At 42.5% G+C, this 22,782-nt stretch overlaps 1 protein-coding gene across 2 annotated transcripts in view; it reads right to left on the bottom strand.

The window, feature by feature from the left end:
- IQGAP1 (IQ motif containing GTPase activating protein 1) overlaps nucleotides 1-22,782 on the bottom strand; it is a 73,281-nt gene that overhangs the window by 39,163 nt on the left and 11,336 nt on the right. For both annotated transcript variants that reach the window (XM_068409881.1, XM_068409882.1), the window contains exons 3-8: nucleotides 6,599-6,755; nucleotides 6,155-6,232; nucleotides 5,582-5,658; nucleotides 2,722-2,789; nucleotides 1,561-1,674; nucleotides 976-1,154 (exon numbers count right to left, since the gene is read on the bottom strand). In XM_068409881.1, coding sequence (XP_068265982.1) covers nucleotides 976-1,154; nucleotides 1,561-1,674; nucleotides 2,722-2,789; nucleotides 5,582-5,658; nucleotides 6,155-6,232; nucleotides 6,599-6,755 — 673 coding nt within the window. The remainder of the gene's footprint in view (nucleotides 1-975; nucleotides 1,155-1,560; nucleotides 1,675-2,721; nucleotides 2,790-5,581; nucleotides 5,659-6,154; nucleotides 6,233-6,598; nucleotides 6,756-22,782) is intronic.

Genomic DNA, 22,782 nt, shown 5'->3' with positions numbered 1-22,782 from the left:
CTCCCTCAGCCTCTCCTCAGAAGGGAGATGTTCCACTCCCTTAATCATCTTCGTGGCTCTGCGCTGGACTCTCTCTAGCAGTTCCCTGTCCTTCTTGAACTGAGGGGCCCAGAACTGGACACAATATTCCAGATGCGGCCTCACCAGGGCAGAGTAGAGGGGGAGGAGAACCTCTCTTGACCTGCTAACCACACCCCTTCTAATACACCCCAGGATGCCACTGGCCTTCTTGGCCACAAGGGCACACTGCTGGCTCATGGTCATCCTGCTGTCCACTAGGAGCCCCAGGTCCCTTTCCCCTACGCTGCTCTCCAGCAGCTCTGTCCCCAACTTGTACTGGTACATGGGGTTGTTCTTGCCCAGATGCAGGACTCTACACTTGCCCTTGTTATATTTCATTAAATTTCTCCCCGCCCAACTCTCCAGCCTGTCCAGGTCCCTCTGAATGGCAGCACAGCCTTCCGGTGTGGCAGCCACTCCTCCCAGTTTGGTGTCATCAGCGAACTTGCTGACAGCGCACTCTATTCCCTCATCCAAGTCATTAACAAATATATTGAATAGTACTGGTCCCAGTACCGACCCTTGAGAGACTCCACTAGACACAGGCCTCCAACTGGACTCTGTCCCATTGACCACCACTCTCTGGCTTCTTTCCTTCAGCCAGTTCACAATCCACCTCACTACCCGATCATCCAGACCACACTTTAGCTGCGAGGATGCTGTGGGAGACAGTGTCAAATGCTTTACTGAAATCAAGATAGACCACATCCACACAGCTAACACAGCTAACTGCTGCCTGTCTTCTACAATAGGAAGACAGGTTACTGGGGGACCTATCAAATACCACCAGGAGTAAATCCACCTAACACTATACATACAGGACCATAACACACATTCTGTGAATTCCCCAGTTTACACTGCAATACAAAATTGCAATGCATGCAAATAGATGGTTTGAAAGAAGAACTGATCTACCCTATTTTTTGCATTCTCCATCTTGTCTTGCTTTGCTCTGTAGAGTGTGTCTTGGTAAATGGATTCCAGTTGATCATCAAGATTTATTAGCATGGCATTAGGGTTCTTCATTGCCATAAGAGTGTCAGCTGGAACCTGATGGTCGATCGCTTCATTAATGGCAATGACAGCAGCATGTACTGAAAAACAAGTCACAGTCTGCCAGTTAGTCCCAAACACAACAGCTCTGTTAAAAATCGAGAACTTAACTGGAAAGAGCAGAAGAATTCTCTGGAAATTAACTGGAAATAAAAGAATTATCAAAGTACCTCTCATTCCATCACGGCTTTGTGTTCTTGACAAAAAATGGCAGCCTGCTTCCTAGTACGATACTCTAGCTAGTCAAATCATCATGTTCCAGAAAGAAAATAAAAAAAACACAACACACAAGAGAAAGAAGAAAACCCTCTTCCCAGTCTTCCAAAAGGCATATCAAAAGGACCATACTGTGTTACAACAGGGGGTATTAAAACCAACACTTTAAAAAAAAGAATCTAATCTGCTGATTTGAATAATCACATAAAACGAAACTCCATTTTTCCTTACATGCTGCTTCATCCACAGAGAGTTCATTCGCAAGAATTCCTCCAATCTTGCTGAAGGCAGGCATCTGAATACCATACTTCTCCAGTTCAAGCCTCATATTACTGATTTCCTCCTCTGAAACATACATAAATATAGTGTTATGCAGGTTTAAACAAATTAGGAACCAGCACTGCTATACCAACTGCTTCTACAAAACAATTTAGGATAACTACAATAAATTACATTTACTGTTTAAATAATACTTTGAACATAACTCAGTAAGTGAAACAAAATAAATGAAAACTGACAGATGTTTTGCACACTTTCCTAAAATCCACATTTCTCCCGAAACTCATATGGGAATATTCTGTAGTCTTTCTCACTAGAAAACAACACATGACTCTCATGAGGAGCTGGAAACGGACTCCATCATTCTCAGGTGCCTCAACTACAGCTGCCAACAGGTCAGGAAAATGCACAGGCAGTATTGTAGCATTCTTTTTTCCCCACAGAGAGACCAACTATGCTGAGAAAAGCACATGGAGGATATCGAGACATGCTGTTGCTAAATACCATACAACTCAGAGAGCTGATAGTTTAGCATTTTATAGGTGCAATCAACAACTGTTTTGCAGAAAAATAAAGTTTATACACCTTTTAAATCAGACGCACACCCGCAGGCAGGAACCTCACTAATGCAAAATACAGAATATGACTCTTTTGTAAACATCAAGGAACTGAAACCTTGAGAATGCATTTGGACATGAGACTTTGTGCTGGAATCCCCTGAAGCAGATCAGCTGGCAAACTCTTCTTCAGCTGATGGCACCTCTACTTTAAACTGTCAAGGGAGTTCGGAACCACTTACCAAGTTCCAAACTGAAACCTCTCACAAAGGGATGGAGGCAAGGTTTAAGCATCTTACGACAGTGGCAAAAAAGTTAACGGGCTGTTATGTTACTGCAAAAGTAATGACTAGTGAACTGATGGCTATTTAACAGCCTGGCTGAGAAGCACCCAAACCAAACCTTTTTCTTAAATTACTAGAACTCCTCACAGCCACTAATTTTGAATTTAATTTGCATTTAGGATATCAACAACAACAATCCTTTATTTGATCTATACAATGCCTAGTAGAGTATGAGAGAAAGGCAGCACACATCAGCACTTTATTTTTTTCACCTGTGAAGTCCACCTTCCCATATAAATCCTGAATCTGGGGGGCAAGACCCAGTTTGAACAGGTACAGGCTAGAAAAGAAAGCAAGCAAATAATTAGAACTAGTAATTTTTCTTTGTGGTTCTGACAATGACACAGATAATTTTAGCAGATATAGATTCAAGGAGCCACTCAGGTAAGCCAACATAACAGCTCATAATCACCAAGAGAGTGAGCTGACTGCTCTCTTCCCCCCTCAGCTGCACATAACTGGTCCACCACTCTGAAGTCTTCACAGAATTACAGAATGGTTGAGGCTAGGCAGGTGCACTCAAGTTTTTCTCATTCAAGCTCCCTCCTCAAACAAGGTCATGCAGGACCAGTTTCTCCAGGACCATGTCCAGATGGCTTTTGAGTACCTCCAAGGGTAGAGACTCTACAACTTCTCCAGGCAACTTGTGCTACTCCTCGGTCACCCTCGCAGTAACTAAAGTGTTTCCTGACGTCCAGAGGGACACTCCTGCGGTTCAGTTTGTGCCAGTTGCCTCTTGTCCTGTCATGGGGCACCAATGAATAAAGCCTGGCTTCACCTTCTTTGCACCCTCCCTTCAGATAGCTGCACGCACTGCCAAGATTCCCCTGGAGCCTTCTCTTCTCTAGGCTGAACAGTTCCAGCTCTCTCAGCCCTTCCTCACGGGAGAGATGCTCTAGTCCATTAATCATCTTAGTGACCTTTCCTTCAGCTCTCTCCAGTATGTCCATGTCTCTCTTGTGCTGGGGAGCCCAGAACTGGACACAGTACTGCAGGTGTGGCCACACTGGTGCTGAGCAGGGGGCAAGTATTCACTAAGCTGATCTGGCTTACTAAAATGGTGTTAATGTATTCACGTGGAGCCTGATGAGAAATGGAACTGCTACAAAGGAGGGATGAATCCATACATCTAAGGAGGACTAATGGGACTGGGGAAAGCGAAGCAACTCCTCTCCTTTTTGCCTGTCATGCCGACTCGGCACATATCATGGAAATGTACCCTCTATTAAAATATCTGATTATACAGGAACATTAAAAATAAACTAAATATCCATTCCTCTGGTAAACTCAGTTTTAACGTGATTGGAAAATAGAGGGTAACAAATTCCACCTTTTCGCATGACCTCAACATGTCAAATCTAAATCTCCAATCTTTATAAATCTAAGTAGAATATTTTTTTTTTTTTTTACAAAACAAAACACAAACACCAGGCAGGAACATTTCTGACCTATCGACTGTCAACAAAACTGCATTCTAGATCTTTATTTCTCAACCAAAACATACTTCATCACTAAGCCTGAAAAAAGGACAAGGTTTTATAAAAACATCCTTTACCTTATTTATATTTACATGTCAGAATTACTCTTCTTTCCTTGATAAGTAAAATTATTTAAATGATAAACTCTTGAGGAGGTTGCCTTTGCAGAGAAATTGGCTACAGAACATTTCAGCCAAAAAGGTTAACAATTGAAAAAAATTAAGTAGCATGGAAAAGGTATTATTAGATGAAAGACTATCACTTCTACAGCCTTAACTACTGGGACTGTTTGCATCTATTAATTTTGCTCCCTGAATTAATTTTCTTTTCCTAATACATGATCTAGAAAGAGTACAGCAACAGCAACCTTAATTTTCTTGGGAAGCTTGGTAATTGTCCACAATTCAGACCACTGTGGGGGACAGCAGGTGGGAACAGCCTGGCTATAGCAAAGAACACGTAACAAGAATACATGTCAGCCAACTCCTGGCATAAAGTAGCTACAGTAGCTATGACAAAGCGGCCAGCGAGGGAGGAACTTTGCCATAATCTAAACAAAAAGGTGCATCAGTCTTGATAGTGACAGTGTATCCCACCACAGGTCTACTCCTCACTGCTCTGTAAACTCCGTATGACTTAATTCTACAAGACAACTCATTTTAGATCTAAAGTTGGGATCAAGCTCACTTCTATAAATAGTAATTTCATCTACAGCAATCTGAAATATCAGATAACATTCAGATAAATGGAATCCATCTCTACGGATTTCACACTGGCAACAGATCAGAGAGCAGAACATGCCATTCTTGAGAAGCGAAACTGAGCAAGCAACAGATGAAGACCCAACTGTATACAACCCAGCATTCAATCACCTAGTAAATTCTACAAAAGGAATCTTTTTAAAATAAAAATCTCAACATGTTCCAAAAGCCACACTTGCACTCAAACCAGCTAGCCAGGGGAGAAAAAGAACCAAACACAGAAAAACCAAACCCCCCCCAAAAAAAAATCAAAAACGCATGTGATGTTCCATCCTATCAAACTGAAAAGCAAAGCATCAAACAATGAATCCTCCCAGTTTTCTCAAGAACTGGGATTATCCTACTCGGCCTATGTGAGACTAAAATTTAAGAGACCTTTCAACAACAGTTCCTGCTCGATCACTTACTGTGGTCATCAAGGTACACATACTGCAGTACAATGCTGTGACCACAGTGGCTTTCATTCAGTGATCTGACCGATCCCTAGATAAACTAAGATCTTCCTTTCTCACGAACACCTTTTAGGGCTTCGGGTTTTCCTTTAAGTCCCAAAACATTTAGTTCTGCCTCAGACAGCAGAAAGGAAGGGTGAGAACTGGGATGGGAAGGTAGTAATCACAACATACTTGACTGGTTCTTTTTCCTTCAGCATCAGATTTGGCCACTGCCCAAGGCAAAATACTGGCTTCATGGATCTTTGCTCTGACCTGGTAAGATTGTTCTGCTAGAAAACCCATCCTCATCCAGCCTTCAGTTCAGCTGTCTCCCCTCTCGCCTTTCAGCTTTGCAGAAAGATTTCAGAAGCAATTAGGTTTCTGCCTAGCATGCCTTACCTGAGTGCATGAATACAATAGATACAGCGTGGCATGTTCTTGCGATCATAGATATCTGTAGTTTCTGGGTAGAATATCTAAAGACAAAACGAAGTTAGCAGTCTGAATGATGCTCATTCTATACAGCCAAATCGCGTAACAATGATAGGCCCAATTCTCCTGCAATACACTAATGAAAACAGTCCAGAAAACTCTGGGTGTATTTTCTGTTGCACTGCTTCTTTTAGCCTAGATTTCTAAAAAAAACTTCCACATTCAAACTGTAGCTCAGATCAGATATTGCTCAAACGAATGCAAGGCAAGAACAATGTAATGCAGGTGTTATGCAAGCTTAGTGATATTAATTATGGTACAGAAGGAGGAGTTATTTTGCTCCTAATCATTCTCGCACACATAGCAGAGTGAAATCCTTCAGCAAGTTTTAGGTGAGAATTTCTATAGGGATGCGAATCTAGAAAATGAAGAATTAACTAGATGAAGTCTGCTGATTTTTGTACAAGGGCAAATGCTTCCATGGAATGTAAAGCTTTTCTGAGATTATTTACTTATCTGCATGTACAACATAGAAATTACCTTGGGGAGACCAATCTCAGCCATGGCATTCAGCCACTGGATTACGTTATCTGTGTGCCGGAAGTGGAGACCAGTTGCCTGAAATAAAAATAGGCAGAAACAAGGGGGAGGGCAGTAAGAAATAAAACATCACAGCTGCCAAGAACAGCAGGGAGGTTCATTAACAGATAGTGAAAACAGCACTATTACAGAAAAGAAGTCAGAAGTCTTCTATATATGATTATATTGGCTGTTCATGACAAGTTCTTTCACGAGTGCAAGCTCAGATATAAAGCTAAGAGTCCACTCCCCCTCACTTAACCAACGTTCTAGAGTGAAGGTGGAGTTTCTCAGGTAACACTAGTATAACTAACTTTCTGCTTATTTGCTCACAGTACCTCCGTGTGCACATTTCCCTATTTTAGATGTCTACCTAAGGCAGTATCTATGGCCAACAGCTCTCACCTTATATCTAGTCTGTTCCCTGTCATAGATTTTCTTCACAGAAACCACTTTAGGGGAGAAGAAGTTTCCAAGTTTGGCCAGATAGACTCCATTTCTCAATCCTTCTTCCAGCTCTGTTGTGGGAGGCAGCTCCTCGTTCAGACAGGCCTCCATCCATCTGGAAGTGCAAGAACAAAGTTGGTCACATGAGTACATTTCCAATTTGTGAACACAATCCCACGCTAAACAAGTTTCATGCTGCTCCTGCTGTCATACTCGAGCACACTATCTACTCAGCATTAAGGGTTGAAAGTGGGTATAGCACTACCACACAATCTCTGTCATTAAAATGCTAGTCAGTAACACTTCAGACAAAATATCAAGAAGTAGGGAGTCCAGCAGCCAGAGTTTCACAAGTAATTAAGATACCATCTCACCATCATGTTTCTCCTTCAGCCCATGATTTCGCTGGTACTGGTCTACACATAGTGGCCAACCTGACCTTTTAACTAACTTACATCTTCCGCTTGAGTACAGGCTTATCACACAAGCCTATCTTTACTCTCATTAAGCATTCACTAGTTATTTCATGACTTTGTACCACTTGCTCAACCTCTTTTAGCTGATCTCATAGATGGGCCCTACAACATTCACAAAGTCTACCTTCCTGACCTATATATTTTCTCACACCCCACTACACATTTCAAAAACAGGGGAAAAAACTGGAACAGGCACTCCTCTCCTCATAACAAACGATTTTCCCTTATCTTGTTTCCTTCCATCTCATTTAATGGTGTCACGGATCCTCATGACAAAAACAAAGATTACAACAGCAAATAATTTGAAGAGTCACTGTTCTCAAAACAGAGGTGCACCTCGGTATTTCTTCTGTACAGAGCTACCAGAGGCTGTATACTGCCAGCTCAGCTACGCAGTTTCTTCCAAAGACGACACGCTCCCTGGCTGTTCTGTTCTCCGAAAATGGGAGCTGCACAGCCATGGGCCACCTTCTAAAGGGTTTTCCTTAGATCATGCCTCACTTGCAGCTGAGCTCCAAACCTCTTCCAGGACGGAAGAGCCTCAGATCAATAACGATCACAGAAAAGTGGCTTTCAAGACAATAGTGGCCCAGAATAGCAGCAGCCCACGTTACAAAACAGAGCTGACAGTGTAACGTAAGCAAGGTTACTAATTTGGCTCATGGGGATGATGAGTTCACATTACTGGGACTGGTCTTAAAGACAGGCAAGTAGAGGATCCTGCTTGAACCCAATGAACAGAATTTTAATATTCTAAATAATGTTTCAGATGCATGCATAACTGTAAACTATTTAGCTTCATATTAATCCAGGCAAAGTAACATGAAAACACCGTACTGACTGCAAGTGATAACAGATTAAATAAATTACTGTAGTAAATTAACACAATTTCACAGAAGTCAGTCCTGTAAAACACAGCTGGGAAAACTATGTGGCTCTGTTGACCAACTAAAACTGCAGACATTTCACACCTGCGAGGTGTGAGGCTTCATATTACAGTATTCTGATTAAAATCAAGCACTCTACATACATACAAAAAATAGCTCATATATACTAAGAATTAACAGACATCTCCAAGCAGTCTGTTCATGGGGATTCATCAAATGGTGCTTTTTCTAACACATTTTGGCATAGATGAGTGCTATGCCCCTCTCTTTCAGTCTTCCAGGAAGTAAACACAAAAATTGAGGCTGACAAAATTAGAGAATTAGAGGATAACACCAATATTAGCATAACTGTAGCCTGTAATTAGCACACAGATGGTCACAGCTTGAGTAACAACAGGACTGTTCAAGTAACCTAGGCTTTAGACATGGTTAAATATTAGGTCATTGACCTAGCTTATCTACAGACTGGGGACTGTCTCCTAAAAGACAACTGTGACACTTAAAAACGTGTAATGAGTACAGCAGACGTAAGGAATTCAAAGTATAAAGCTGTAAGACCTAATGTGGTTGTGGGGTGCATACAAAGGGGAACAGTAAAGTCAGGCACTACTCTTATTTTGTATGACACTGATGAGACCAACCTTGTCACTGTTGTCTGCATTTTTTCAAACTGAAGAGCAGGAATAAGATAGGTAAGAAGTTTTTGATTGGCTAAGATAATACTTCACAGGGAGAAGCCTGAACAATGCAGTGCATTCAGTTTGTTGAAATAAAGCCTGAGAAGCAGCCTGGTGCTCTGACAGTCCTTTGGCTGCAGGCTGAAATAGGATGACTGGAACTGTAGTCACTGACATCAGCCTGCTCCACCTTTTCTGATGAACAGCACCAAATCTAAGGCAGGAGGGAGCATATGAACTACACATGAATCAGCTTCTGAACCACCAATTTTCAGCCCAGCATGCAAGGCTCAATGGAAAGAGCTAAAAATTATCTAACCTGCAATATCTGAGAAGATGACAGAGTAAGTGACCATTCTTTCTGAACTTAAAGAGAAAATGTTACATGATGACTTCTCTACAGTAATTTAGAAAAGAAGTATTAGAAACATGAAATTTAATTTGCATTTTGGGGATATTTTTACACAGTTTACTCTCAAATACAGAACACTAGCAGTACACGACAGAGATGAGATGCATTCAAATTCACTGTGGCCAGTTTTTCATCTCTCCTGAGAAGGCAGCAAACTGCACTTCTAACTATAGAAGACAGGTAGTTGTTAGTGAAAAAGAGAAATCTCACAGGCTGCAATATTTTAACGGTCAAAGCAAAGATAACTTAGACCAGTGCAGATATGCAGTCTTAAGACAGCCTTCTTAATTTGTCTTGCCTGTATTCAGTTTCAACTATCTCTAAGGTTTACTTTTTTTAACCTGCCATAGAGCTAGTCTGTTACTCTATCACAGCTCCTCTGTTTTCATATCTGCTAGCAAAAACAGAATGCTTTCTAGAACATCTATTTCAGATGAATGTACATCTTCATTACTTAAACTCAAGGGGAATGCCAGTCAAGTTCTCATGTCTAAATCTGTTACTTCTCTCTCTCAACTTGAAATGTTAGTATACAATGCGGTCTCATAGTACATAAAGTGACCACCTGCCTTTTAAGACAAACAAGCCAGTGTTCCTAAAACCACAAAAAAGGGGTGACACTAGTGATTTGTTCTTTGCTCTATTTCTATATTTGCTGAAAGATGCAATTCAAACACATCTATTTAGCTCAGCTGCCACTAATCCTCAGATGGCCTTTTCTATTAACACAAGTTAAGATCAGCTGTAGCGATTCCAATGCCTACACCCAAGGGCATCTAAAAACTGACGCTACAGCAAATACAGCACAAAGTCCTCAAATTTTTAATTCATCCCTCTTGCACTTCTGTTTGAGTTTTTTTTTTTTTAAAGAGCTAATCCCCGATGCTTTTCTCCCATTTGAGGATTCTGCAGCACACTTACGCTTACAGCCTCACTGTTGAAAGAAAACTCATGATGCAATAGAGGTTTTACAAACAGCTTGATTTCACTGCTGCTCCTTTGGTTATTCAGATTGTTTTCAGTATCTGCATTCCTCTCCAGATAACATAGAAAAATGTCAAGTTATTTCAAAAGAAAAAACTCACTAACATTCCATAGCTGCTTATCATAAAGTACCTACAATCAGCCACTATCACAGTCCCCAAATCTCAGTTCTACTGATTATTCCATCTGAACGGAAACAACTACTCAATTTTAAGACGCGTCCCCTGTGTCCAGGAAGGCCTTTTCCTCACACTTGGCTTCTCTACAGCTCCAAGCAGCAGAGGTGACACCTTTGAAAAGGTAACACAAGCAAGAAAAAGGTGCCACTAAGCTTTTCAATGAGGTTGCCACCATATCATTCATGAAAACAGGTCAGCAACCAGATGACTCCAACAAACACAGCAGTGGAGACTTCAGGAGAGCCTGGAAGGAGGGGAAGAGAAAAGGGAAACTACACATTTCTCAGGAACTAGCACTTACAGAAATCAACAGCAAGAGGCAGTTTTATGTTCCTGCTGACAGCCCTCCCACAACAGGGAGTGGTTTTCTGCAGGAAACGGGCATCACACCAGTTTCCTCCAGCTTCTGCTGGCTTCTCATTCTTCAGCCACCTCACTCGCTTCTAGTCTTTCCCAATCCCCCAAACTAGAATAAATTTCCCAATTAACATCTCACAAAACTCTTCATAAAATGTTCAACATGACAATTGTAGTCTACGCTCTTAACATCCAGATTACAAAGGCCCTGTGTGCAGAAACTTTCAATCAGCAAACGAGTAGTTGGTTGGAATGGCTGAGTCAAACTTTACACAAGTGACTGGGCCCTGGCACTACTGAAGAAAGTTCCTTGAAATGGGACACTGCAATACTACATGGGGGGTGCAGAGCGAGAAAACCCCGCCCCCCCCAGATGGATACTCTGCAGAAATCGAGAAGTATCCTTTCATATTTTAGAGAAGCACCTAAAACACTATTAGGAAAGGTATATCAAAATGACATTTCCAAGCCTCAAGTCGCACACACTCTTTGTGGGTTCTACTTGCCTTGCTAAAAAGCTGCGCAAAGTCAGAGCATTGATTTATGTGCCCTTTGATAACACCTGACTAACTGGAAATGATAATTAGTCTCACCGCCTGGTTTATTCACAGCATCACAGAACAGCCCAAGCTGGAACAGACCTCAGAAGATCACCTGGTCCAAACTCCCAGGGGAAAGGGAGCCTATATGAGACTCCCTAGCACCCTGTCCAGTCGTGTCTTGAAAACCCCCAGTGATGGGGACTTCCCCCTGGTGAAGTTGTTACAGTGGTTGATTGTTCTCACTTTATACTTCTTGTATGAAGACGAAACCTCTCCCTGTGCAACTTGCACCCATTGCCCCTCATCCTCTCCATGTGGCTCCTTGTGAAGAGAGAGCCTTGGTCCCCTTTGTAGGTGCCCTTCAAGTTCCGGAAAACTGTGATGAGCCTTCTGAGCCTCGCCCCTAAGCCTTCTCTTCTCCAAGGTTAAAAAACCTAACTCCCTCAGTGTTTCCTCATAGGGCAGGTTCTCCAGCAGTTTGATCATCTCTGTGGCCCTCCTTTGGACCCTCTATTCACATATAAGAAAGTCACCAGTTAGCCACCAAACACCAGATGATGCACAGCCATGTTCTCTCCCATCTTGTCTTTGAGCTCTTTGCCACCTAACTTGGGAAAGCAATAGGAACGACTATTTATGCAAAGCCTGTAAGGTACAGAAAACAAATACAACCCGAAGGACATGTTAAGGGAGTAAGGAACTGAGTCAAAGTACAAGTTACAGAAAGCAAACCAGTTCAACAAGTTTTGACAGGAGTTCAGTATTCAATGTGAACAGCTTCTAAATTTTATGCAGTAAAGGGATGGAAGTGCTGAAGGCATCAACTCAGGAGACATACAAGTCATAGATGGCAGCGGCTACATGTTAGAAGAGTTCCAAATAAGATATAAATCAAAATACCCTGTATTACAGAAGCTTCCACAAGGCAAAGGATGCTCAGTCTCTCTCGCCCAAGTGAAAACATTATTAATAACCCCAGAAAGTCTCATGGACCTTACATTTAGTACTTCAGGTACAGTGCAAGTAATGGCAAGGAACAATTTTGAAGTGAAAAAAGTATATATAGGAAGTTGCTAATTTGATCCTAGTTTAACCTGGAAAGCATTAGCTTTCCTGCAAGCTTCTCAAGTCTCCTATAAGAAGAGACTTAGTACCACACTTTCCTTTCTAATGTGGCATAAATAACTGTTTTGTGACTTAAGACTATCATATTTCCTCAGGTTAATTTTATAAACAGGAATGCAAACACTCTCCTAAAGGGATTAAAAATCAAACTGGTTGCCACAGCTTCTTGAACAGAATGTTCTCAAAGAAGCCTCTACTGCAAATGAAGAATTGTGGATCGTAGACAGTTAAACTGGGAGAGCACTTTAAATGAGACACCATTGCACTGTGGAGAGCAGCCTGAGTCCAAGGTGGGCTTGCAACCCAAAGCAGGATGAGGAGCCTGGGAAAGCAAAAAGGAGTAGTCTTTACCAGGAAGAAAAGGTTCCTGGGAACACCTGGCCAACTTCTGTACACGAGCTACAAAAAGAAACTCATTCTTCTCCAGACTACTGGTTTCCTGGGTTTTGCTGCTTTCCTCTCAAAAAAACTAGTTCTTCTTGAACTTTAAGTTCTAGAAAAATGCAGATAGCAACTGAATGAGTGAAAGGAAAACATGACACAAGTTTAAAAATTCTGGACCATTATGCAAAAGATACTGTAAGGCAAGTCAAACACTACCATTCAGCTCATGCTCTCCCCCTATCCCACATGACTGCGTTTCCCGTGCTGCTTCAACCCAGCCTTCACAGAATCTCTGAGGCTGGAAGGGACCTCTTGAGATCTAGTCCAACTCTTCCCCGCCCCCACGAGCAACCCTTTCCCCCATTCCTTCTGAGTGGAGCAAGAGCTTTCTGTAACTTCACTTGCATGCCTTAGATAATTACAACCAAAGACTCCTGAGAGGACGCAGAGCTACTCAAACCCTGGAAGAGTCCAAATCCTAGCAAGGGGGTTCATAATACCTTCCCAAGAACCTTGCTGGGGCAACAAAAAACCCACCCACTTTGTTCAACCTAGGAAGAGCTAAACTAAAAGTAGAAGGGACATGCGACCGAATCATGTAACACCTCACCAAAGGACAGTCAGTGAGTTCTGTTTAAGCATCTCCATAAAGTAAGATAAATAGCCCATAATTAGAACACAAGCTGTCTCAATGTACTCATACCTGTTTCAACAGGTTCCTAAGTGGGTGTTAATAGAACTACAAAACTAGGGCAATGTACATACAATAACCCTCCCGCTTGGTGCGGCATTGCTTAACCATTTGCTAGGCCAGAGGACAATGCGATGTTTTCAGAAAGCATTACGCAGTACCTTTTACACTTAAAAGCTCACATACTCATATTAAAATTAACACCTGCCATCCGTAAAAGGCAGAAATAAATGTGGAATTTCCAGATGAACAAGAGGAAAGCACTTCTCAAGTCTCATGGGGTGGAGGGGGGGCTGGTTGATGGGCAGCAACCTCTACTCCCTTCAGACATTAGGCATGAGAACAATATGCCATCAAAAAGCTTTCCACAGAAACCTTGAATTCTTTTTTTGCTACTTTGGCAGTTTCCACTACGCTCCCTCCCTCTCACCAGCACAGAAAAGATAATTTTAAACCCAGATTAATTGTTCAATCAAATTTCATCGCATGTCTGCATAGGTAGTGTTGGACTCTGCAATTTTACTGAAGCTAGGTCAAATTAAAGTAGTAATTGCACCTTTCTAATCGTCAGTCCTACTGCTATGAAATGCAGATCCTCCTCCTAGGAAAAGATCCTTGAGTATCTACATGCAGCTACTACCATCAGCTGCAGTTTAGAGCCAGGCCTTCCTTGAGAAGACCCAACAGTAAAATCGTAGCACCAGGTACTGTCAGGCAGCCAGTCTCTCAAGTAACACTGAGTTCAAACTTTTAAAGGAAACACTGCTCCATTAGCAAGGATTGGAAAAAATTAACATCAGTCACCTCAACTAGCAACTTGTTTACTCTCCTCCAAAACAGTATTACCAAGGATCGTGACAAGTTACACAAAGGTATCATTTTTCAACAGTATCATAGGCCAATTTTAACCAGAAACGGAGCTTAGACACAGCAGAAACTTAACATTGATCACATGGCACACATTTTGCTCTTACACTTGCAAAAATATCAAAAGTCTGGCTAGCCCTGAGACAATGGAAAAAAATGTGGAAAAGAGAAAAAGTCACTCTCTTCCTCTCAGACTGATTATAGATAAGCCTGAGGAAGAACAAGCAACCCACCTCTCCAGAAATTGTTGCAAGAATATCCAATTTAATAAACAAAAACAGTAGAGCAGACAATTAAAAAATTGGACAAAACCTTTAAGGAACACTGATCATTTCATGACAGGACCACCACGCAGTATGTTCCAGCACAAAAAGAAACGACATGGCATAGAGAACACAGAAGGCATTAAGAGTAAAAGAGAGTGATCTTTATCAACTAATGAGGAAAGCTCACTTCTTAGTCATCACTAAGTACTAGTAATTTCAAGGTAAAATTAACTATGTGCAGAAGCCAGAAATAACTTTTTCTAACCTACAGATGGCCTAGAATTTCAAAACAATGGCTTTTCCCCTTGTACACAGACCTAGCCAGTGACATTTTTCAACTCTGAGACCAGACTGCAGCCCAACACACCGTCTGGGTCTGCACCTGGTTGTCACTTCCACTGCGCTGGCCTCGAGCAACACTTCAGTACTTCCAGCCATTAAGAACTCTAAGACGATAAAGTATGTATTCTAACACATCATGCGAAAGGATAATCACTACCACTCATATCAGAGTCTGGTACCAATGCCTAGTGTTGGTTGAAGCTCAGTTGTCCACAGGATCACATCGCATTCTGCTTATTGCGCACCTCACCAGTTTCATTAGCAGGAAAGCTACAAACAGAACCTCAATGCAAACTTCTGAGCCTCCAGTTGGGGAGTACTGGCCACAGAGTTCTTGATCACGGGTCAGAATCGTGCAATTCTTCTCTTTGTAAGCACACCGGTGCCACAGCACTCCTTGCTTGCCTCTAGTGGTCCCCTATCAACTACGTTTCAGAAGGGTGCTGTCTCCTTCTCAAAGGTGGCTGAATATGATTTATTTCCTCCTGAAGGAGGTCTAGAGGTGGACTGGAGGGGCATAGAGCTTGATTCTCCTCCCAGGTGCATGTGATATTATCCTCCAGCCTTTGTAACACTGTCTGTATACTATACCAATATATTTTAATTAGCAAAATAAACCTGCTTAAACATGTGCTCTACTAACACAGTTACACTGTCTTAAACACAGTTAGTTAGTTACACTGTCTTAAACACAAACTGTCTTACAAATCTCCTTCTCATAACCAAGAAATAGGCAGGCTATTTGCCCAAAATCAAGTTCTTGAAGCACATCTTCAAGATGTGATCTTCACATGCACGCTCACACTGTGGGTACAAATTCTTGAAATGAGGTGACCTTTTTGCACTTTCAAAGTAGCCCTATGGGTATTCACGCATGGCCTGCTGCTATATCCATATACAGACAAAAAGTGCATCTTACACTCTTAATTACTTCAAATCCCACAATACACAAAATTAAACGGAAGAGAAAAAGGTGCAATTTGAATGGATGTAACTGGAAACGCCATGAAGAACTTAAAAGCTTTTTTCCAGTTGCTTTCCCTTCCAAGTGTTCACCCCTTAACATTTAAAATGCAGGCAACTCCAAGCAGCACTGTTCAGCCTACAGAGGGATCTGGAGAGGTACCTGGATACTGTTAGAAGAGTGACTGAAAGGCTGCTCAGCCATTAACTATGGTTGAGACTTGGAAGCTGAGCAAAAGCTACACATAGTGCTTAGCGAAACTGCTGACAAAGCTTCAAAGATCTTTCTCAAAAGCACCAAAGTCATTTGCACTCTCAGAAGGTATTCACTGCACAATGAATACTGGCACTCTTGTAGAAGGTTCTTAAAGAGTCCAACACTGAGTGCAGCAAACACCTGTGTGACAACATAAACAGAACAGGTGCCCTCTGCTATGAAAACAAAGAGGCAAGAGATCACACAGGAATCCTTCAGCCTGTTGAAGATAAAGCATTCATGGTGTCCTAGACTATGAACTTACTCATAAATCCCAAACACTTATAGTTCAAGAAAGACTGATTAACAGTATTTTATGCTAAAAAGCTCAGGAAACAATATTCTAAGTGGTGAGAGCCTTACAACTCATCCCGTTGTTGAAGTGACACCCTGTTGATCTCAGAGAGGCTCCTAGTCCAAACATGCCCAGCACTCACTCAGCTAAGGGACTGCCAACATATTCCCTAAGGAAATATCCATCTTGATTTTATGTAGAGGCAAGTCACTAGGAAGGGCATGGAATTGTGATACACAAACACCAGGGTCCTTTCACCTAATGCTGCACATCAGGCTGGGATTCTACACGAGCTCTTGCAAGAGCAAGCCTTCAAGCCATGGTTAAATGAGCTAGTCCCAGAACATCAAGGCTGAGATCACCGAGGATACTGTTACCTCACAGGGAACTAACACAGTTTTTTAAACGAAATCATCTACAGAAAGACTGGGAAGTCCATCCCTCAAACTATTACAGTACACCATGCCTTGAAATTAACCCCTGTAATTCCAAGCTCCACACTGGACCTACAGCACTGCATTCTTCCACTTCATTTATCAAAGAAAGAAGTCTTTTTGCCTGCTGCTCTTGAACGAAAAGGTTCCTGCAAGAGTTTATTGTTTACATCTCCAAACTAGCTAGTAAAGATTACCAAAGTTTAACTTCATCCAAACAGTACAGTTACCACCATGTCACAAACAGGCTTCACTGTTGGCTCCCTGCTCTTCTCCCACACTGAAATACACCAGACAGGCAGTCAAACTAGCAAGGCAGTCAGGTGGCATACCCAAGCACTTACTACAACTTAACATCTTCCTGCCCATGGAGAATTTCGGAGGGTGGGGAATATCTCCTCAGGATTTTGTTTTTTCCCCCCAGTCACACCACATTCCTAAATGCACAACAGAAGTTAAAAAATAGAGCATATCAACCAAATGCCAGGAGGAGGCAGGGACAAATACCTTTAGAAAATTCAAGCCTCCCAAATTGCTGTAGGATCATCTGCATTTCCCCTAGGCAACCGTTCTGTGCTTACTTCTGTTCTCTTTGTATTTTTTGATAGCATCTGCCTGCACTTTGTGACTATCCAGTCCAGCAATCTGGTGAGCACAGTTGCTGACAATGCCTTCCAGCCACCTCAACCATATTTACTCCAGGAAGCTATCACCAGGGAGGGCACAAACGACAAACAGCGGCCCCTGTGCCTCTTCATGGTGTCAGACCAAAAGTTCCCACCCCATGTAGCCCAATACCCTGTGCCTCTGACAAAGGCCAGTAAGAGAGATGCAAATAAACATAGCCTTTTATTAAACTCTGTAATTGACTGCTCAATTAAATATGCTGTATCTCTTCATACTTACCTAAATTATTGTACATAGCATATGTTTAATTGATGAAACTTTCCTTTTCGACGGAAGTTTATGAATGTCACATTTGTGAGTTTATCTAATGTGCAAAAATGTATTTGGGAATCACAGAACTACTAAAATGCATAAAAATGGGCTTTGGATTTGCTTTCACTAGTTGTATCTCACACAGAGAAAGTACATAGGACTTAATAAATACATTTAGCTTCAACTCTCAGGCAAAAGTAGTATTAACTATAATTAAACAGATTGGTTTTAGTCACCCTAAATCAGACTTTTAACTCTATTCACGTAACCAGAGATGTTTATAGATATCTAGCAAAACCTTCAGAAGTGCTTCCATACACTAATTTCTACCTCTTGCACTAATCAGTGAAGATCAGCTGTTAACCTGCAAGAACATTTCTTAAATAACATTAGACCTTTTTAGATCTTTGAAGCTGTTGCTCTATGTCAGCTTTACTTTTTAACTGAAAAATCCTCATTTTTCTCCTGGACTTAACTAAAATAAGCTTTCTTGTGTTTTTTTCCCCTCTTCTCTCCACCACTCGCACGACTCTGAAGAAAACATTCCAAACCAAGATAGTATTCTATACACTGCAATAAATTACAAAACAGAAAGTAATTTTTAAAAGGTCTTTTAAAACTCTTTTGCAAACTAACACATTCATTTCTTTCTTTTAACCATTAGCAACATAGTCTTAGACCTCACCCAGAAACCACCAGCCAGTACACGGGATGCAAAGCTTGAAGTTTGGGCCTAGGACAAGCCTTAATCTCCCTTCCAGCTAGGAAAAACCTAAGTACCCTCACATGACATGCTTACATCTACACAGGTGCACCGGGTTTGCATGGCGAGGTTTTGGTAGCAGGGGGTCTAGAGGGGTGGCTTCTGTGAGAAGATGCCAGAAGCTTCCCCCGTGCCAGAGCCAGTGCCAGCTGGCCCCAAGTCGGACTCGCCGCTGGCCAAAGCCGAGCCCATCCGCAACAGTAGCAGCGCCTCTGTGATAACGTAGTTAAGAAGGGGAAAAACTGCTGCGCAAGAGCAGCCGGGAGAGAGGAGTGAGAGAAATGACTCATATGAGTCATATGAGAGAAATAACCCTGCAGACACCACGGTCAGTGGAGGAGGAGGAGCCCCAGGCACCGGAGCAGAGACTGCCCTTCAGCCCGTGGTGAAGACCATGGTGTCGCCAGCTGTGCCCCAGCAGCCCATGGAGGTTAACGGTGGAGCAGACATGCACCTGCAGCCCCTGGAGGACCCCACGCTGGAGCAGGCGTGTGGGCCCGAAGGAAGCTGTGACCCTGCGCTGGAGCAGGCTCCTGGCAGGCCCTGAGGTCCCATGGAGAGGAGCCCACGCTGGAGCAGGTTCCCTGGCAGGACCTGTGGCTCCGCAGGGGACCCACGCTGGAGCGGTCTGTTCCCGAAGGACTGCACCCTGTGGGAGGGACCCACGCTGGGACAGTTTGTGAAGAACTGCAGCCTGTGGAAGGACCCACGTTGGAGAAGTTCATGAAGAACTGTCTCCTGTGGGAGGGACCCCATGCCGGAGCAGAACAAGTGCGTGAGGAGGAAGAAGCGGCAGAGACAATGTATAATGAACTGACCACAACCCCCACTACTCCCTGACCCCCTGTGACACTGAGGGGGAAGAAACAGAGAAGTCAGGAGTGAAGTTGAGCCCAGGGAAGAAGGGAGGGATGAGGGGAAGGTGATTTAAGATTTGTTCTTATTTCTCATTATCCTACTCTAATTTGATTGGGAATAAAACAAATTAATTTTTCCAAGTCTCTTTTGCCCGTGACAGTAATTGCTGAGTGATCTCTCCCTGTCCTTATCTCAACCCACGAGTCCTTCATCTTATTGTCTCTTCCCCTGTCCAGTTGAGGGGAGGGAGTGAGAAAGCAGCTTGGTGGGCATGTGGCAGCCAGCCAAGGTCAACCCACCACAACAATAAAAGAATCCTCTCTGAAACCCCTCCTACCCGGTAGACATACAAAGTGGTACTCCAGAGCAGCCAGAAACCCCAATTATGCACAAGCCATTCATTGTGCTTCAGCGCGTTATTGTCTAAGCCATCCCTTGCCCCAGACAGCCCACAACATGCCATAAAACATCCAACACAACAAAACCCAAAGATGAGCACTGGACAAAGAAAGCATACTCCAAAAAGAAAAAAACCCCTGCCCTACCTTGGCACTCTCAAATCCAGTGAAGGATGGTAGACACCACTGCAGAAGGCATTAAATAGAGGAGAAGGCAGAAGCTTTACACCAGCTGGGGGTAAAAGAAATCATCTTCAGGAAGGACCTTATTTGAGGAAGATATGGAACACGTCCTTGGCCAAGTGAAAGTAGTGATCAGCAACGGAAAAAATTATTACTTATGACAAAGCTAAATAACATGCAATGAAAACAAAACCAAGCTTGAATCTGATGTACCCATCAAGGAGACTAGAGAGGGGAAACCAAAGAGAGACAGCCACGCGACCAGAGTAGGAAACTAGCAGGAAGCAAGAACAGGCGTAACTGTCTAGGCACGGATGATAAATTTAAAACTGCACGGAGAAAAAAGCAGCAATGTCAGGGCACACCTACAAAAGATAAATCTCTTTCTCTGACTGCAGCAACTGACTACAGCTGCTTCCCTTGCCTTCCAGAGGCCCGTGCCTCAACAAGCAGATTCAGCCCAGTTGCCTGACAGAGAATGTCCCCACCTTCCATCCCAAGGAAAAGAACAGATGATTTTTGCCAGGTCAGCAAACTGACTATTAGAGAATATTTAATCACTCTTAACCAGTACCAGTATAAATAGAGCATTTGCAAGAGCAGAGCCTCAACTAGACAAAGACAGTAAGAAACAACAGCTAGAAGCTGAAGCAAGAAAAACTCTTATTGGAAAACACATAAATTTAAATCCATCGGAACGATCCATCTAGATATTGGCTGATGTCTCACTACCTGGAGCCTCAAAAAATCAACACTGGATACCTTTATGGTCTAACTCCATCAAATGTCATAACGCTGATGCAAAAGTCACATAAAGTAAAGCTGTCTAGTATGGGTTGAGGAAAAAAAAAGCTGTCACAGGCTGATGTACAGGCTTTTGTAATACTTTAAAGGAGTGCCTGGGGAAAGACTGAAAAAGTTTCTCTCTTCTCCTTTCAGTAGTTTGGAGGGCAAGTAAATGGCAAAATAACAGGTAAAATAATTTCCACAAGAAAATAAATGGAAAATTTGCACCTGATCTACCAAAGCCAAAATGAAAAACAGACCGCAGCAGCAAATACTCAAAGATGTTCATATGCTTCAGTTTTTGGCAGTTAATTAGCTAGTTTCACAATTCCTGGATATCTACATTTTGAAAAGCAAAGACCTGCAACATAACGTACCTGTCCCTGTGTTGAAAAGGACTTTTATTTTAGTGGAGAGCAGTTTGTTTCAAAGGATTTCTGACATGCAGTAAATGATATCATCTTCTTCAAGCAACAGAGGTTGCGATAACATCTTATTCATGCGGCTGCTGTAACAGGAAAATTTGGCAAGAATATGATAGGTGGTAGAAAAGCTGCAAGGAGAAGAGGGCAGAGCCCGTTCAGTGATCACAGTATAACCGCCAACCAGAAGCTGGAAACGAGCCAGCGAGCGCTGCTAACCAGGCACTCCATTTGTACTGCAAAAACGACAAACTACATCACACAAAGACCTTCAGAATACCAAGCATTCCACTCAGGACAACAAAACCTCAAGAAAGAAAAACCGTCTCCCTTTCCCTAACTCCCCATCAGGTTTGCTCATCCTCAGGGTCAGTACTTGCATGACGTATCATTGGCTTCCCCCGTCTTGTCCAGTACCCTGTGCTGACACGCAGAATGTCAAAAACATTGCCATCTTCTGCGTGACAACTCATCCTACAGAAGCAAGGCTCACAAAAGCAGAGTGAGGGACACCAGTGCATTCCAGACAGCGGGTGTCCAAGCTAAAGGAAGGCAACAACAATACTTATTTAGAATTCCACTCTTCAAAGAACATACTCAAACCCATGGTGGGGGCGGGGGAGGGAGTGGGAAGGCAAGCTGGCTTCCACACTGGTGTGACAATCGACTCGTGGGACACGAGATCATCATCAAGAGGTACAGTGTTCAAGATCAACCCCTTAAAGTCTTCCAAAGCAGGTAAATTTGAAGTCACACCTGTAAACACACAGGGCTCTGCTCAAATCAGTATGACATATTAAGTCAGGTACCTTTATAACTCATTCTACCAATTCTGAATAAGCCAAGGAGTCACCCAAGAAGATGAAATAAGATCTCTCAGAGATGTAACAACAACAAAGTAAAATAAATTTATCACATCACGAGTGTTCTCCTCTAGAGAAGCAGATGGAAGTTTAAATGCGTTTCAGTACAGTTTGTGCAGGAAAAGACATGGCCTCTCAAATGAAGAGCTAAGAAAACAAGTTGCTCACAGCTAGAATGTCCCAGAACATTCTCATTATCCACAGAGGCATTTTCAGTTCAGAGATACCAAAAAGCGAAGGATTAGCGAGTAACATAGGCGAGATGTTTCCCAGTGGTTGATGCACCCTCCTTGGCAACATGCAGCTGAACCAAAGATCCTATTAATATCTGCCACTGAAATCCTTTTTTCCCCTGTAGAAGTAAATATGAGGTTCCTCTTTGTTCCATTGCAAACACTGCCAACAACTGGTAAAAATTACCTTAGCTGCTCTTGCTGATGGGGATCCTATCACATTTGCCATGTTTGCCAAAAAGATTAGTTCTGAAGAGCTTTCAGATGCATAGTCATGAGGAACTTAATTATCACATATGCAAAAATCATTTTCAAGGCACATTCAACCATTCTGTTGCCAAAGTTAATTGCCTCGATCAGCATTAGAAATTAAATAGACTTAAATGCTTGGAAGGTACAGCATCACTGAAGTTACCATACCTCAAAATTAAGTTGATTTCTTGCAAATAAGGGTTGTAGGAAGCACCCCACAGTACCTGATAGTCAAGAACTGTTAGGTGACAACTACTCGCTTTGGTTATTTTGGGCTGCTCTCTTCTTGCATTGCGTACAATATTCCT

This window comes from Nyctibius grandis, chromosome 11 (genome assembly GCF_013368605.1).
Source record: "Nyctibius grandis isolate bNycGra1 chromosome 11, bNycGra1.pri, whole genome shotgun sequence".
In the NCBI taxonomy this organism is placed as follows: domain Eukaryota; kingdom Metazoa; phylum Chordata; class Aves; order Nyctibiiformes; family Nyctibiidae; genus Nyctibius; species Nyctibius grandis.
The sequence above is the reverse complement of the archived record's forward strand: the minus strand, read 5'-3'. Positions and strand labels throughout refer to the sequence as shown.